Genomic DNA, 18318 nt, shown 5'->3' with positions numbered 1-18318 from the left:
TATGGTAGCCATTAGCCACATAAGATAACTGAGTACTTGAAATGCAGCTAGTCCATATTGAGGTGTACTAAGAGTATAAAATACATGGTGGATATCAAAAACTTAGTACAAAAAATGTAAAATATATCAATAATTTTATATTGATTACACAGAGAAATGATAGTATTTTTCATATACTGGGTCAAATAAAGTATCTTAAAATTAATTTCACCTGTTTTACTTTTTTGATGTAATTACTAGAAATTTTTAAACTATACATGGCTCTCATTATACTTCTATTGCACAGAGCTGGTCTAAAGCTTTAGGAAATGGAATGCTTGCCAAGTTATCAGTAAGTACAGTTAGTGCCTAAGGCAGAGTATATACATAAAATTCCCAAACACTTCCCAAGCCACCTGGATCTCCAGAGACCTGGAGATGTGTTTCTTTACAAATCAAAGAATCCATCTGGAAAATTTTTTTCTTGGGGATTTGGAAGATGGGGATTTTTAAGAAGAGTACATGATTAGAAGCACAGACATGAACCATAAATTCCTAGGATAATGTTGGCTTTAGCACAGTGGTGCGCTGGAGCTGACTCAAACCAACTCACAAGAACCAACCATTAAATTTCCAGGAATTTGGCAAGCCAGTTGTTAAGCACAGCCATTTGTAAAAATCAAATTATTTAAATGAACAAATAAATTACATTTTAAGTACCATCACTTCCTAATTATGTTACCATATTTTATTACTATCTAAGCTGAGGTTTCTTTACTTCTGTCTTTATCTGTAAGGGAGAAGTAAAATTTTATATTGTACTACTGTACTTCTCTTTCCAACTCTTCATTCAGTGCCTTTACAGGGGTGGCTTGAAATCAGCCACCAGTGGGAATTTTTGAGATCATGAACACTGGAAAATGGCATAACTCAAGGCTTTTTGTAGATTCAGTTGTTAAACATTTCCAGTCTTTAAGAGGGTCCCTAGAATCCAGAGGACATTAAATGGACAGATAATAACGAGGGCTGGAGAGGGTGTGATGTGGAGAACTTGAACCCTCATATATGCTGCTGGTGAATTAAGCAGAGTTGCCATATCACTCAGCAACTCCACTCCTGCTACATAACCAAGAAAAATGAAAACTTACGCTCACACAAAAACGTGCACAGGAATGATCATAGCAGCATTAATCATTAGAGCAAAAAGTGGAACCAACTCAAATGTACATCAACTAATGAATGGGTAAACAAAATATGGTATATGCACACAATAGAATATTATTTGGCAATAAAAAGGAATGGAGTGTTGATACAATATGGATGAACCTGTTACATTATGCAAAATAAACCAGACACAGAACACTGCATGTTATAGGATTCCAATTACATGAAACGTCCAGGATAGACAATTCCGTAGAGACAAAAAGCAGGCTAGTGGTTGCCGAGGGCTGGAAGGGGTGAGGGGAAATGCCAATGGCTACAGGGTTCTTTGGGATGTGATGAAAGATTCTAAAATTGATTGTGAGGATTGATGGCTGAACAATTCTGTGAACATACTAAAAAGCACTGAATTGTTAACTTTAAACAGGTGACGCACACAGTAAATGAATTCATATTTCATTAAAGCTCAAAAAAAATACCCAGATCCAGGTCAGTGGGGAACAACATTGAAAAAAATAAACCTCTCTGGGCTCTGCCCGAGACACACACCAGAGAAAGAAAAAGCAGTTTCCTAGGAAGACTCAAGAGAAGAGAGGCCCCTCACTGGAGGCTCTCGGGCTGTGTCTATCCCACAACCGGGTTTCATTTTGAGCCGACATTTTTAAATCACGAGATTTCACATTTTTTTTAAAAACGCCCACTTCCAACATCTCTTGAAAAATCAGAAAAAGACTGCCCGGCCTGGTTGCCACGATCAGCACCAGGAGGCAGCTGCCTGAGCAGCAGCTACCTACGGCTCCCCGTCACCTCCCTGCCACTCAGGCTGAGTCCATCCCCATTCGGCATCCTAGCTGCCCTAAAAAAAATTTTTTTTTTATGGAAACCATGTGTTTGTCTCCATCCCAAACAGAACGTAAAGTCTGAGGAGCATGTGGGTTTCAAGAAAATCGAGTGACCTCAGAGGGCTGGGAGGGAGGAAGCCTGGCCTTGAGGCAGAGGCTCAGGACGTCTGTCCGTGTGGAGAGCCCTGCCTCCCTCAGGTAGGACGGTGGCCCAGAGGGACGGAGGGCAGGACTCCTGCATTTGATTCCCAGTGTGGTGGTGGCAGGCCCACGCCTGGTGCCTGTGTCCAGCACAAGAGCTGGCATGGAATACAGCACTTAGGAACCGAGCAAGGAGGCAGGGCACAGACGCAGGGGGCAGCCCGGGTCCTTGAGTCCTTCAACCCCACAGGAGATGCTCAAAGCTGACGGGGAGCCTAGCCTTCCTTCCTTCTCTGCCCTCACTTCCCTTCTACACGCGGGTTACTCTCCCGATTGTGTGGAATGGAGCCTGTCACAGGATGGACTATTTCAGTGGTGCTGGAGTTAGAAGGCCTGAACCCACACAGCCCTCCTCACGCAGGGCGCGGGCCCGGCGTCGGCACTTACGCTTGGTGAGGTACCCCGGGGAGTGGGCAGCGACCACGTGGAGCACCGTGCAGCCGTCCCCATCCTTCTGGTTGATGCGGCCTTTCCACTCAGGCTTGTAATCCATTAGCCACCTAAAAAGATGGTTTTCCCCTGTAGGGAACAAAAACGAGGGACAGATGTTATTTTCTACACACAGAAAAATCAGTAAAGCCAATCAAAGGTACCACGCGAAATTCGGAAGCAAACTTGGGCTCTGCCACACTTTTCCACTCATGAGAAACAGGTGTGAGGAGACACAGGCTGGCTGGAAAACTGAAAGTACGAATTATAGAAAGTTATTCAGTCAGGTTAGGATGGGGGGAATTCCTGTGGCTATGATTTGCTGAAGTCGGGAGCTCTCAGGAGAAAGAGAGTGAGAGAAACAGTAGCAAAGCAAGGAGGCCATCTCCGCTGGAGTCTGCTGCGGCCTGATTCCACAGGAGCTCTGGAGCAGGAACCGCACCACAGAGTCGGTCTCACATTGAGGCAAGAGGTTGGCTTTTTGTACCCGGTGTCCATCAGTCAGGAGCTACAGAACGTCCCCACAGAGGGAGGTGGAGCTGGTGGAGTTGCCTCCCTGGAAAGTGGTGCCTGTGGGCAAAGAGCAATGCTCTGGAGACGTGGGCAGTGGTGAGTGGTGTGCAGCTAACGCTCTTGGCCCTGGGTGGTGAGGGTGCTGGCGGTGAAGGGAACCGCATCTCTGTTGATGGGGCATACACTGTAAGTTCTTTTCTAGGCTCCTGAGATTGAGGAAAGTCGCACACTTCTGCAAATGCTCTGGACTCCGTGTGTGACAGTATCAGAGATTTCCTCTGACAAACTAATCAGGGATAAACTTGAAGATGTGATCTTACCTGTAACCACAAGAGCTAAAACCGCAAGAGCAGACACAGTGGGTCTCAGGTTCCTCATATGAAACTGGGAAATCTGGGTTAAATTGCTTTCAACCAGACTTTATTTTTAAATGTTTTGTCTACCAACCCCTTTGGGAGAATAGACTTTCATATGGACTCCCCAGTAGATGAAATAGATAAGAGCAGGGCAGATTTGGCTAAAGCAAAGATGAGGGACCAAGGCCCCAAGGCTCTGGCCACCCTTCCCCTGTCCTGAAACCTCCTGGGAAGATGACACAGCCTAGAGCACGGAGACCGGACAAGAGCTCGGCCAATTCCAGCTCTAAAACAGAATGTCCAACAACCTATTTCCCCAATGTAACAGGGTTAGTCTCATTTATAATTTCCTTACACATGATTCTTCTACCCCTGTATTTGAGCCTAAAGTTAGCACTATACCTATTAAATATATGTCTCAGAGATTTAAATCTGTTCATGTGCCAGTTAAGCCCTGAACCTCAGCAGAGTTGCTTCACCTACTTTCCAGTTCATCAGACTCGCCCAGTACAACTAACAAAATGATGACAGACAACTTTCATCCCAAAAAAAGCAAAAGAGTCCCATTCATCTGCCCCATGGGATCTAAGCCCCCTCTCAATCTGAGGCAGAGGGGGCATCACCATCCCCAAATCCTCAAGGCCAAGGAATGAACAAACGTAAGGGTAGAATGCAACCATGGACAAAGTAAATTTATTAATATTGTAGAAATGGACGAACATGTAACACTGTTATAAAGACAGAGGTTCTGAGGGAAGAGGGAGAGAATAATAGGTTGGACATAGGGCATTTTTAGGACATTGGAATTAAGTGTACACCATAAGGTAAACTGTACACCTTGGTTAGTAGCAATGCATCAATATTTACTCATCAACTGTAACAAATGCACCATGCAATTGTAAGATTTATTAACAGGGAAACATGTGGAAGTAGAGGGGATAAGGTATATGGGAATCCCTTATACTTTTGATGTAACTTTTCTGTAATATAATAAAAATATAATAAAGTTTATTATTTTTTTTTAAATGGATGTCCAGCAGTAATGTCACATATGCTTGGAAAAGAAAAACAGCCTTCTATCTAAAGTATATGTATGTGTATGTGTTAATGATAAAATAAAGATATTTAAATCCTATAGCCAGGTGGTGAAGCCTTAAAGAAAAGGTTTTATGAAGAGAGCAGTCCTTTAAAAGAACCACAGCCAAAAAGGAGTAACGGCCTGTGCTTCCTTGGGATTCCCCCAGTTATAATCACAGAGCACAGCCACTGGCCCTCTGAGCCAGAGAGAAAATGAACCGGGAAAAGAACCAAAGCTGCCTTTTGCCAGCAGGAGGAAACGCCACAGCTCCCTGGGAGCTCTGCCCAGCAGCCGCTGCCTGTCAAAGGTCTGTGCTTGGGTCCCAGGGCTCCAGTCTCCTGCCAGGATCTGTCTAGGAACATGGAATCCTTCCAACATGGGTCTCCTTTAGCTATTACGTCCCAGGAGAAAGAATGTGATGCTGTTTCCCTGTTTCCTGTCTTTAAAACATTCAAGCAGCTCAATTCTGGTTTCAGCAGAGTTCCCCAATGCGGGAGGGACAGGCTGGTGGGTGTGTAACTGGGAGAACACTCACGTGCTTGGATGCAGAGTCGCATGAGGGCATGGAGAGGGTACGGTCCGATACTCTCAATATTTGCGCCGATGGAGATGAGCCACTCGACTAACTTGGGGACCTGTTCCATCTTCTCATAAAGTCCAATGAAGACATATTTCTGGGGGGAAAAGAAATTAGAAAAATCATGGAAGTCCCAACATCAATATGAGACTTCAAACTTGGTCCCCCATAAAGTTTAGAATCATTAAAACATGGCATAGCTGTGGCAACAGTAGAAATGAGAAAGTTGGAAAGTTGTGGTGAGGCAGCTAAATGGGAAGGCCCCAAAGACAAGGCAGAAGATGCCTCAGTGACACCATGTGAAACAAGAGGCCACCTTACCTCAAACAGACTTTTCAGTGATAACTCTGGGACATGAATATTCCCAGGTAGTCGGTCTTTTCTCACTGACAGCAGTAGAAATGACTGATGGGATGGGAGAAACAGAAAAAGTTGGGGTGAGAATGTTTTCCACATAGGTTATCAGAATAAAAGTTATGTTAAGGCTAAAAACCAAGCAAAATTAAAAATCTCTAGCCTTGTCTCTTTTTTTTTTAAAGCTACATGACAAGTTTTACAGCCTGAGCCATGGCCAAGCCTCTTTTTCTAACCAACTTCCTGTTTTCCAGAGGGTTAAGCTCTCACTGCTCTTTCTCAAAGACGAAGGACAGGAGCGGCTGACGTCAAGCAACATTCTGGAAAGTCATAGTAAATGCAGTAAAAAGGTCTGAAAGCTTAGCAAGCAAAGGACTCGATGCCTTTAAAAATATCCCAAACAATCCTTTAATACATCAGTGTTCCATAAGCCCCAACTATTTGGGGCCTGTTAGACTCTAGCCAGTGGTGAGAAACGACTATGTGCTTCTCTTCCCCACTCCAACATCATGTTAGGAGCCTGAAACTGGCCATGGCGAGAGTATCTGTACCACGGAATTTGGCAAATGTTACAAATCAGGACTTTTTTTTTAATCAGAGAGCCAGTTATTAAGCCACTGGCCCTTCTAAAGTCACTGAAGAAACTGAAGCTCAGAGAGGTTATGCAATCTTTCCGAGGTCACACAGATAATAAGCACAGCCTGAGAGGCCTCTGTTGGCATCGCCTAGGTATGCCAACAGGACTACAAATTCCAGCCTCTGCACTAATCCTGACTGGAGGCCCAGTCACGGCCGTCACGGGGCCAGGAGCAGTCTCAGCTCCAACCTCCCTCAGGCATGCTCTTGCCAGTGGGGACCTGGGACCACAGGGACTATCCAACGGCCACTTCTTGCTTCCAGTCTCTTTGAACGTAACACTTACTCTTAACTGCTTATCCTAATCAAGCCCCACTGCTCTATCCTCCACCCCAGATGTCACGTTTGGGATTCTTACAGGATCTTATGTGACGATGCCTCTATCTCAAGTGTTTAGGAATGACCTGGGTCCCAATGCTGGCGGGATGCCGGCCCCACCACTTGGCCTGGATTCCTGCGCATTCCCTTGGCTGCCGTGGGGCCTAATCTCTTAGGAGCTGTGATGGTTAGGTTATTGTGTCAACTTGGCCAGGGAATTCTGCCCAGAGGTTTGGTCAAGCAAGCACTGGGCTAACTGTACTACAAGGGCATTGATGGACTTGAGTCGCCATTGACTTTATTGCAGTGGTGAATCATAGATAGCTGGTTGTAATTACATCAGTCAGGGAGATTTCCATCGGCAATGAGTGATGCTTAACCCAATCAGTTAAATGCCTTAAAAGGGGAAGTGGTTCCAGCATTGAGAGAGAATTTCCCAACTCGTCTTTGGACAGCCAACATCTCCCGGAACTCGTCAAGAACTTTCCTTTGGGCTTTCCTTGCAGCCCCTGGTTGCAGCCTGCCTGCAGAACCTGGACTTGTGCATCTCCATGGCTGCGTGAGAGACTCATACAATCGCATACTATTGACAGATATGTCTTGTTGATTCTGTTTCTCTAGAGAACTCTGACTAATACACTCCCACTATCTCACTTTCCACTTAGGCTGCAGGGCTCCAGTCACCTCTACCCCACACTGGGAATAGGAGACATAAGGGGCTCTTTTCTGAGCCCTGTAAATTGAACTACATTCCTTCTAATGAGGCCTGAAGCTTTCTACTCACAGATTCACCCTAGCACTTGGAATCAAAGAATTTCAGAACTTGTTTTTTGGTTTTTTTCAAATAAAGCAGGAAAGATTTTTATAGATCACTTGGTCCAGCCAACTCATCCAGAGAGAGAAAATCCTGGCCCTTCTTTTAAGAGGGCCCTGACTCCGGGTTCCCCAAGTGTCCAGTCTTTTTCCCTTGTCCTTGCTGCCTGCCCTCCCTGGACCTCTTTAATTTGGGGTAAGCTTCCAGAAGCCACTGGCAGGACTTTGGAGGGTTCCCCTTGGACCTCCTGAAACTATCTGCATAATTGTCTGTGCATGCAGAGGGCATCCCATAGATTTCATTTCAATTTTCAGTGGAATCTAAAACCTTCCCCAAAAGTTAAGAACTGTCTATTCTAAAGCCATTTAGCCTGCCTGGACTGGAGCCCTTATGGGCTCTCCTTGCTTTTGGTGACTTTTCTGATCTGCCAAGCTTTAGATGGCCCAGCATGTCCTACCAGGCAAATTCCCATCCTCAGCCAGGGCACTCTCATGAGCACTTCGAGCCCATCATCAACAACTTCTAGTCACTGGACACTTAACATATGCCAGGCACTATAAAACTCCTTAGCTCACTGCCTGCCACGTTGCAAGCCTTCCATAAGCATTAGCTGATATTACACTAGGTGTTCTCAATTCATCATTTCTAGTCCTCGCCAAAACCCTGAGAGAGAATTATAACCTGCAACTTACAAATGAGGAAATGAGGTTCCAAAATAGTCAGTGGAGGACTAGGATCCTAGGAGATATCTGTGAATGTCACACTGTCCATCTGCCCCTCCACTCTGTGGATTCTTGGCCCTGGGTTCAAGTCTTCCTGCCTAACATAGCTGTCCCCACAGAAGCCCTCTAAGCAGCACAGGAACATCATCAGAGTCCGCACCAGCTAAGGTAGTGCAAAAATGATTGTGAAAATGTACATGCAACTGTTTCTTTTCCTCATTCCACATTAACATTAGCATCTGGACTACATTTCTTTGATGACAACACAAACACAGAGCAAGGAGTGAGACTGACAAACTAATTTTCCTATCTTAAAAAAAAACAGGCAATTCGATAATTCATATATTTCAATGACTTTCCATATTTAATGATGGTCCAGTTAAAAAGTTATTCTGGCACCAAGAAAAATGAATGGTAAATTACATTTCCCCAGTGTCAACAGACCGAATTCATTTCATCAAGAATGTACATTCCCCACAACATAGCCATCACCCTTTACTTACGTGCCATAATCCTTTCTTTGCCAACTTTTCTATTACAGACTGCCACATCTCTGCTGAGAATCCAGTAGTGAAAAGATGATCAAAGGAGGGCAAGAAACTTTGCAAAACAGTGGGGTCACCTGAAAGACAGTTTCATTGTTTAGAAATTTGAACTTGGGGAAAGTCTATAAACATATGGAAAAAGATCTTCCAGTTAAGACCACACACCAATGAATGGTAAAATAAAGATACCAGAAAGGGAGACATTTTTAAAGTAAAAAGTCCTACAGAATTGACTGAAGTGGCAATCATTTTAAGTTCAGCCATACAATCCATCTCCTAAAAGTTCGGCAGCATACCGTCAGCTAATATTTGCATAGCTTTTCTATTTGCTAAGCACAGGGATGCATTTTGTGTATTTGACCCCTCAAACAAACCAGTAAGGTGGGGCCTACTATCCCGTTTACAGAGAAGGAAATAGAAACTGAAGAGAAGTTCTGAAACTCCTTTTAAGGAAGATGTGAGAAACACTGTCACCTGATGGATGAGAAGAGGTTTTAAGGCATGTCATATAGCTAATTCATGACACAATCAAAACTCAAACCCAGATCTACCAACTCTTTTCTTCAATATGCATTCTTCTAATCCAGTGGCCCATCAACCACATTTCTCAAAATCATGGACAAGAACATCCAAGGGGATGGGCCAGCTGTCAAGAGCAACATGGTACCTCTTACAAGGTTATCAACTTCCATATAAATAAGTATCCAAACAAAACTACATTATAGAAAAGGAAGCAAAATTTCCATGAATATGTTTTTGAAAATTTAGAAATTGGGCCATAGATATACATTAACCCTCAAAATAAGGATACTTTGTTAGAAAAGTATCAAATGCACTGCCCCGAGAATCCTATCAACTGCCCCCTCTTAGTAAGGGTGCAGACCCAGTTATCTTAGAGGGGCAGTCACAAAGAAAGAGTTGTTTGGAATTCCCAGAACTACAGCCTGGCCCCTGACGGAACAGCGACTCTTAGAAGATACAGAGAAGACAGTGAAGAAGTGCAGGGAATGGGCCAAGCCTGTGGGTTAAGAGGAAAAGGAGGCTGGCATCAGGAGTGTCGGCAAAAGGGTGACTGGAGAGCTGTGGCTCACCAGCATCTTTTGAGGAGAGCTTCGACTTCTGTCTCTTCCCATTGCCTGCTATTACTCTCACCCCCTCTCCATGTGAAACTTGTCAAAATCTGTAGGATTCCACCCACAGACCACAGGAGTTGCTTTCCTATGAAATTGAATCTGCTGTCAGCAGTGAGTTCCCCACTTCTGAAAGCCGAAGACCACTTTTTCCACAATTCCAACATGTGCCGCTTTTCACATGCTAATCAGGGCATGTCTGACTATCGAGGTGGTCTCTCACTGGTGGAACATAAATCAATGGTACAGCTGACATCAGGGCAATCTTAAATTTGATCAAGCAGTATTTGTGAACAAGGGCCTGGTTATTGGCAGATGTTAGACTGAACTAAGATAACCAGAGAAAGAACTCTTTTGTCATTGACAAAGAGTACATTATATAATGTTTTCCAGTTTTGTCTAACCCAGACCACTGACAAAGTCATCTCATGGGCTAGCTCATTAGAGGAATAATCTAATATAGCGATGCAAGAAGCCCCTGAGTGAGTGGTCCTCTGTTGAACAGCTTCACTGGGCAACGAGCATCACAGCCCATTATCATTTCTCATAGAACCTGCTGTCAGCCCTTCCAGGTAATTTTTCTGCAAACAAGATTATTTTCCCAACGGATTAGAAGAATACACACAAAAATCACAAAAAGCGAGACCTATAAATAGAGAAATCTCTACGAATAGCAAGATGGAAAACTCAAGGGGTCTGAAACAATATTGGGAAAGTTTTAAATCATTTATATAAAGGGACTTAGTTGTTTTTACAAACGCATGAGGCACCAAATCATCCAAACTGCTTTCTCATATGCAAACTGGTCTTACTCAAATTACATAAATCAGCCACAAAGAAACATCCTGAAATGATCTCCCCAAAAACCTAAGTCCCACAGTAGGCCACTCAAATAAAATAAGGATTTTAAAAGGAAAAAAAAAGGTCCCCCCTGTTCCGACTTACTGCCCATAGTGGTGAAGACTCCAACAAGAAAATCAGAAGACTGTGATTGTTCTTGGTTACCCTGCAGAAGTCGCAGACCCTCAAAAAACATGTGAGCAGCTTCATAGGGCTGGAGCAAATGCAGCAAGGAATAACCAGCTCGGTAGTACCCCTGGAACGAGAAAAAAGAAAACAAAGCTATAACACGCCCCATCCTTTCTAATCTGCTGCTGAAAGAAAAGGCAAGATTGATGAGACAGGAAAATCTGACTCTAGAAGTCTCATGTCTGTGTAAACACTGATTTCTAACAAGCACTGCATATTGGACTCCCACTTTATATTTTGTGTCACATTTTTCCTGCTAATTTTTAGCTGCCAAGAAAATAATCACTTTCAAATCCTTGGTTTATACAGTATCTACACAGAGAAGGAAGTGAGTCTGGTTCCAATTTCATGTGTGGTTTTACTTAATTATCCCTCAGCTCACAGCCTGGGCAAGGACAAAAGAATGAAAAATCCTATGACTACAGTGTTTGAAAAAGTATGAGATGGACATGTAAACACAGAAGTTGTTTCCTGCTCCTTTCAATCAGAGTAAATTCAATTTCTCCTGGATATAGAGGAAAAAATTGTAAGGACAACATTGAGATTTACTGAGTTCCACGCTATAGGCAATATATACGAGGAGCAAATGAATTTTTATTTATTTAAAGGGAGGATAATATAAAATTATAATGATTAATAGAGAAAAATGGTCTACTTTTGCCTATATACCAAGTACAGGACTCTCAAGTAGGATTAAAATAGTTCCTTAACCACTTTGATCATCTGAATCAGCATCGAGTCTACCAAAACAATTTTCTGTCTAAGATAAAGAAGGTGTACACCAATTCGGCTGATAAAAAGCAAGCAGGTAAAAATTCCACTCAGCACCAAATCTCTGATAATTTATAGGTTTGCTTTAACCTCCATTTGAAAGTCTAAAGACCTCAGAAAACAATCAGAAAAAGGGCGGGAAATGTTCTCTTATTTCCAAACAGGCAAACTGAAACAGAACCTTCCATTTCTTTGCCTTTGTCAGATCCGGACTCTGTCTTTAATTTTGGCAGGAGGGTAGTGGGAAGGATGGAGAAGAAAGGGAAGACCCAGGAGCTCTGGGTGAGAAGGGGGCGAATGGCCTGGCTGCTGCACAGACCGAGTCGGCTGCAGGGGTGGCCGCTCAAGAAGGACGCCCGGAGCATCATCCAGGACCGCTCGGCCCCTGGGGCCCAGCCCCAGCATCCACCCATGGGAGTGGGCATGTCATCTCCTCCCTGCCCCAGACCTCACGAGAACGGGAAAATCCTAAAATGCCTTCTGGGAACAATTCATCAGGAATGTATTCTCATTTTCAAAGCTGTTCAACGACTTCCAGAGTACCCATCCTTTATAACAAGAAGTTTAATGAGTCGATGTCTACTTACAATGTAAAATATCTAAATCTTTCAGGGCTGGAGTGATATATAGGTCATCCCTCTCCACCCCTTTCCCATTATGGTCTGTTTCTATCAGAAGCACATATACAAACTGTAGACCACTGAGGACATCTGGGTCAATGTCAGAGTTCCCTGCACTTGATGGTGGTGGGGATGGTGGGGATGATGACAAAAACTCCAGTCTGCTGAGTGCCAACAGCTTTACCTGATAGCCCCTGAATCCTCAAAGCTACTCTAAGTTATAGGTATCCCATTTTACAGTTGGGAAAATTAAGGCTTAGAGAGAGAAAAGTAACTTGTCCACGCTGTTGGAATCAGCCACAGCACAGCACTAGACAGCAAGGCCTATGCTTTTTCCGCTTTACTCTGGAGCCTCTCTTTACATTGTCTGCACCACTAATTTGGCTTTGAATCGTTAGGTTGTCTCAGATGGCTCCAGAATTGCTATTTAATGTAACTCCTCTGATCTTACATGTATGCTTGTCCTCTAATGCTTGACTGTGAATTGCTCACGGGGTAGGCTAGTGTTTTCCACTCCTTTTGTCTTTCTCGGAGGCACCAAGAATGGTGACGGTAACTTGCAAAGTAGGCACTCAGGCATTTTAGGTAAAAATGATCAAATAATCACTTATTAATCTTTATTGACATCCTTGAAGGGTTTTATTGACCTGATTCCCTCCCTAAGGGCTGATTTCTACCGTGAGAAATGCTTTCTTAAGAATCAGTGCCATGATATCCACCCAGCTTGCTTTTGGAATAAAGCTGTGCCAAAATGAAACGTATGAACAGCAAAGAATATAAACAGACTATGAGTTTTAGCGTATCAACACCACAGCTCCACTGTGAGCTCCACTGCACTCCATCCACAAGAGGCCAGGGTCTGCTCTCCCCTACCCATGCATTTCATTGCTCAGCTAACTTGGTTTTTACTCATTCCAGATAACGCAGATGCTGCCTTAAGGGCACCAGTCTAAAGTGCAAAGAGAGCCAAGGAAGAAGCTCTTCTAGCATTTTCACTGTAAAAAAGGGAGCCTCGAGGGCACCATGGCACTGTACCTTCACGTAGGTTGGATCCCACTGGAGACATTCCTTGGCAGCAGCCAATGCCTCATTCCATTTCCCCAGGCTGAAAAATGCATTGGATTTGTTGCACAGCAGAACTGCCAGATCCCTCGGGGGAGCCCTGTGAAAAAGAACCAGTGGTCTGTAAAGTTATCACTCTGCCAACGCAGAATACAATTATTGACGGTCACCACCGTGAGGTTGGCCGCTGCCATCCCAAAGAGGTTTTAGCAATAAATGTCCCGGTTATGCCTGTCAGAGCTGACCCAAGTAGCCCCCTAGGAAGCCTGGAGCATTTGCAATTTACAAATCTGTCCTTCCCCAGATCCAACTCTTTGGCTCCCTCTCACCTTTTTAATAACAAGTGCTCTCAACTCCTTGACTCCTCCTCCCACTGACCTCCAGGGATTTTTCTCTTTGTTTTTTAGAGACCATCAGAAAACATGCTAATAAAATGGCCACTGTTCCTGAGAACGGGGAGACTGGGCCTTCCCACCGAGCCTTAGCAGACCTGGCGTGAACCATTCCACATGCATACTTGTGCAGAATGGCTGCAGTGCTCATCACAGGGAGGGCCTACTGGCCTTTCAGAACACGTGGCCACCTGATTCCCACAGACCCAGGAGAGAGGGAGAGGGCAAGCCCTGCTCAGTTACGTAGGCAGGACCACCCCAACATTTGCAGGACCCAGATTACGAACGGAGGCCCATGTACCATGTGACTGATCTGTACCACCTAACACAGCAGCCATTAACACACAAAGCCATTTAAATTCAAGTCCATTCAAATTAAATACAGTTAAAATTTCAGTTCCTCAGTGGTATTAGTCACGTTTCAGATGCTCAAGTAGCCACATTTCATACCATAGAACATTTCCCTCATCGCAGAAAGTCCCATCAGACAGCACTAGCCTAAGTATTTGAAGACCATAAGTCAAGCTCAAACACGGTTCCGTGAGACACGTTCTATCCTCCTACTTTCATAGTAACTGGAAAGCTAGTTTCAGAAACTGAGTCCTAGGACCTGAGTCAGGGAGGAAGGAGCCAGACCTGACTCCTGCCCACTCCCACTCCCCTGTCCACCTCAGCCTCCATCCTGCACTCCATGAGGCACAATTTCAAGGTCTGGCCACACCTCTGACCTTGGCCATCTTCAGAATAGGCTGTGCAGGGAGCAGATGCGGCTCGAGTGGTTGAGTGCCCACCTCCCACCTGGGAAGTCCCGGGTCAGCAACCGTACCTCCTGAAAAAAAAAAAAAAAGCAAGCAAAACAAACAAAAAAACTAACTCAGGGAAGGAGATGGGGCTCAGTGGTCGAGCACCGGCTTCCCACCTACAAGGTCTCAGGTTCAACACCTGGCCCTCAGAACCTTAAAAAAAAAAAGAGCCTGCAGTCAAGAGGAGCGCACAGGCCCTGGAAGTAGGTACTCCAGAGTCCTGGTGCCCATGGCGTGGACTCGCAGGAGCGACAAGGCTCCAGGGGATAAGGCCCCCAGCCCTGCTGACTCTTGCCTGTTGTGGGAAGGGCAAAGTGGGGACCTCTAAAGAACATGGCCCAGGCAGGAGTCCCTCTGGCTCTAGGGGTAGTACTGCTGCAAGCTGAGTGCTGAAACCAGGCCGGAGGAAGAAGGAAGAGGGGAAATATACCACCACGTGGCAATAGAAGCCTGCGTGTCACTGGAATTCAAGACACGCCGGGGAGAAAAGGCAGGGTCAGCATTTCTTTTTTATCTAATGCTTTAATTGTGGGGGAAAAAATACAAATTACTGTAGAAAAGTAAGGTTAGGCAGCCAGGCATGAACATTTTTTTAAAAGTTCAAGTCACCTCTATTACTGCTCCTATTCTAATGGTTTGTGCACCCTGCTTCTCTCACCTCTGACCGTTTCCCCCAGGTGAAGGAGCAGGGCCCCTGGAGCACACAGGAAATGGTGAGGCGGGTGGTGAGTGGCTGGCAAGGGAGCAGGAAGGGGAAGCAGAGCAGACACTGTGATGACAGCCCCATCCCTGGCTGCTACAGCCACCCCCCAGCTGCAGGGAGTGTTGGTGGAAGCTAAGGACTCCCAGGTGTCCTATTCTCCAGAGAACTGCTCTCAGCCTACTGGGAGTTGCCTTCTCCCCAGAAGTCACGTCCCACTACCAAGACTAACCCCCGAGAACAGAGAGCCCACAGCCAATGAATGATGGGCGTGGGAATCAGAAGATTGGCTCCCTCCCTCCAAAGTGAGGGCAAAGCTGTCGTGCAGTTCCTGCTCCAGTGCTCCTGACTCCAGTTGCGCCATCACCTCTGCTCACGTTACCTTCCCCTGCCCCATCCTGCTTCCCTCACTCCCCTTCTCCTGAAAGCACTCTCTCAACAAGCTGCAAGCACTTGAATCCACATCCAAGCGGTCAGAGCTGGAAGGCAGGCAGCAGGTGATGGGCAAGGGGAATGGGGTCCAGGCAGAACCCCGTTAATGGGGACTGATCTCCACGACAGAGCAGCAGGGTCAGGCTGTAGCCACCAAGAACCTTGGGACTCGATGACTGGAACAAGGGTCCAAGGCAGGTGTTGGACACAAAGAATATGGCAAGGGCCCAGACACTGGAGCTGAGTCCTAAGGTCTAGGCAGGACAAGGAGGCAAAGCTGGGTTTACCCAAAGTCCAACTAAAAGATTCAGCATGGCCTAGGACAGCGGGAGGGGGGTCGGAGGATCCCAGGGGCAGCCTGGGAAAACCGAGCCTACCTGGAATGGGAGGGCAGGGACTAAAGAGCCTTGTACAGTAAGTTCCCAGCTGGCAACCCGGCTCTTTTCCTCTACCCCTAGATCCATCTTATCCCCCTTGCATCCCCTTCCACAAATCCCAAAATGACCAAACATATAGAATTAAAATATGAACAAGAGCAAACACATAATATTTATTATATGCCAGGAACTACAGTAAACATTTTACTTATCTTGGCTCACGGGCAGATATATTCTCACAAAAAAACCTTCTAACTTCAGTACCATTATTATCCGTCGTCATAGTTGAGAAAATTGAGGCTTAACAGGTTGACTAGCAGGGCCAAGGTTACACAGCTAGTAAGAGCACACATGACATGGCATCAGCCGATGGCCAGATCCTGACCTGCCCTGCTCTGGGCCCAGCTCTGATGCAGTTCTGATCTGTACCCAGGAGGCAGCAGAGCTGCAGAACCACACACCCAAGCCAAGTAACTCAACTCAAATTCAACGGGACTGTAGACACCGAGGTGGCAGGATGTGGGAGGGAGAGCTAGATTTCAGCGGTTTGATCGGCGCCGTTTCTCAGCATAAACTTGATGCACACACACCCCACAAGTGCCAACCTCTGCCTCCTCCTCTACAGCCATTCCCAAAGTATGACCTGGGTTCTTCCGTGGGCGTCCCAAGACCATTTCCCGTGAATCGCAAGGTGACGATTATTTTCGCAGTTGTGGTAAGCTGAACAACGGCCTCAAAAAGGCCACATCCTAATCCCCAGGACCTGTGAGTGCTACATTATGTGCAAAAGGGACTTTGCAGATGTGACTAAGTTGAGGAGTTTGTGATTGAGAGATTATCCTGACCCAACATGATGTAATCGCAATTATAAAAGGTCTGCACAAGGTGACACTGCTACAGAAAAGGCAGCGATACGATGGCCAAAGCAGAGATTAGAGTGATGAGCTTTGAAGAAGGAAGGAGCCACAAACGAAGGAAAACAAGCAGCCAGTAGAAGCTGAAAAAGGCAGGGAAGCAGAATCTCCCCACAGAACCCCCAGAAGGAACCAGCCCTGGCAAAACCTTGATTTGTGCTGGGCGAAAGAGATCTCACTGTTCTTTTAAGCTCCTGCATTTGTGGTGATTTGTTACAGCAACAATAGCAGACGAATACAACAATTAAAACCAAAATATTACGTGCCTTCTTCACCTTCGTGCTCTCACATATATGTACGGAGGAGTTTTCCAGAAGCTACACGATAGTGATATGGCAACAGATGGAAAGCAGAAGCAGACGTGCGGAGCCAGCTGTTTTTCACTGAGACAAGACATTAAAGAGATTCACAAAAATGTAAAACAACGCCACTCAGCTCCCTAAGTTGTTTCATTTGGGAAAAGACAGTTATCTTCCAGGCATTAACTTATATTAACATGTAATGGGTTTGTGGATATTTTTAAACAAATTCGTAAATATATATTTTTACATTTTCTCAGTTTTAAGTTCTAATATGGACAGTACAGATCTATAAAACCCACATAAACAAAAGTGTTTGGGAATATAATTTTTAATGGTATAAAGGCGTCCAGAGACCCAAATGATTGATAAAGGTACTGGGAGCTAAAGGGTCGGGAGAAGAGAAGAGTTCCCTGCCCAGGTGGAATGCTCCGCTAGGTAGGGGGTAAACCCCATGGATAATCAAGGCTGGGACATGAATGACAACAGGAGAGTTGGGAATTTCAGATCTCCCCTGGAGCGCTGATGTCTTCACCAGAGGAAGTTCTGCTGGGTTTATCAACAGTCCCTATCGTTTCACTTTCTATTTCTCTTAATATGCTAACACTCCCCTTTCAGTTTCTGAGCTGATGCAGAGAAAGGAGAAAGACAACCCAAACAAGGCAGCAAGGTAAGAAATGAGAAGTAAACACAGCTACAGAAAGAAAAAAAAAAAAGGCCGGGGTAGCGGGGGGACGAGCCGAGCACTTACCCCCACTGGTATAACTGCTGGAGAATCTGGATGGCTTCATCATACTTTCTGATGGCCAAAGAGAAGTTCCCGTGCTTAAAACCCTGGTTGCCAGATTCTTTCAACAGCTCAGCATAAACCGTCGGGTCCATCCTGTGAGGAGACGAGGAGAGGCTGGCTGCCAGGCCGGCGGGCCCCAGCGGGGAAACTGTCCTCGTCCTCGGGCATCTGCATTGCTGCGAGACGGGGAGGCAGCTGCTTCCTCCTGGCTCCACCCTCCTTCAGAGGAGAAACCCTGACATCACCCCTCACCCACCAGGCGACCAGACCGAGAGCCTGACAGGACTACTTCTTCCTGGGTTCCTCTCTGACGTCAGGGCCGGCCAGGCCGGCCCGTTTATTCCGTGTAAACTCTCTGCTAGGCACTGAGAGCCCCCATTTCCAGGCGGCAGACACCATGAGAGGGACAGGTGGGGCTTTTGAGACGTGGCTGCTGCTCTGTGTCACGATTATTCTCCTCTCAGTTACCTGGCA

At 45.6% G+C, this 18318-nt stretch overlaps 1 protein-coding gene across 1 annotated transcript in view; it reads right to left on the bottom strand.

The window, feature by feature from the left end:
- Positions 1-18082, bottom strand: part of TRANK1 (tetratricopeptide repeat and ankyrin repeat containing 1) — a 104236-nt gene extending 86154 nt beyond the window's left edge. Inside the window, exons 1-7 of the mRNA XM_058290772.2 lie at positions 17806-18082; positions 13111-13237; positions 10601-10751; positions 8484-8602; positions 5458-5541; positions 5095-5233; positions 2571-2702 (exon numbers count right to left, since the gene is read on the bottom strand). Coding sequence (XP_058146755.1) covers positions 2571-2702; positions 5095-5233; positions 5458-5541; positions 8484-8602; positions 10601-10751; positions 13111-13237; positions 17806-17936 — 883 coding nt within the window. The 5' untranslated portion in view covers positions 17937-18082. The remainder of the gene's footprint in view (positions 1-2570; positions 2703-5094; positions 5234-5457; positions 5542-8483; positions 8603-10600; positions 10752-13110; positions 13238-17805) is intronic.
- Between the last annotated feature and the right edge of the window lie 236 nt (positions 18083-18318).

The sequence above is a fragment of the Dasypus novemcinctus genome, chromosome 31 (genome assembly GCF_030445035.2).
Source record: "Dasypus novemcinctus isolate mDasNov1 chromosome 31, mDasNov1.1.hap2, whole genome shotgun sequence".
NCBI classification, from domain to species: Eukaryota; Metazoa; Chordata; class Mammalia; order Cingulata; family Dasypodidae; genus Dasypus; species Dasypus novemcinctus.
The sequence above is the reverse complement of the archived record's forward strand: the minus strand, read 5'-3'. Positions and strand labels throughout refer to the sequence as shown.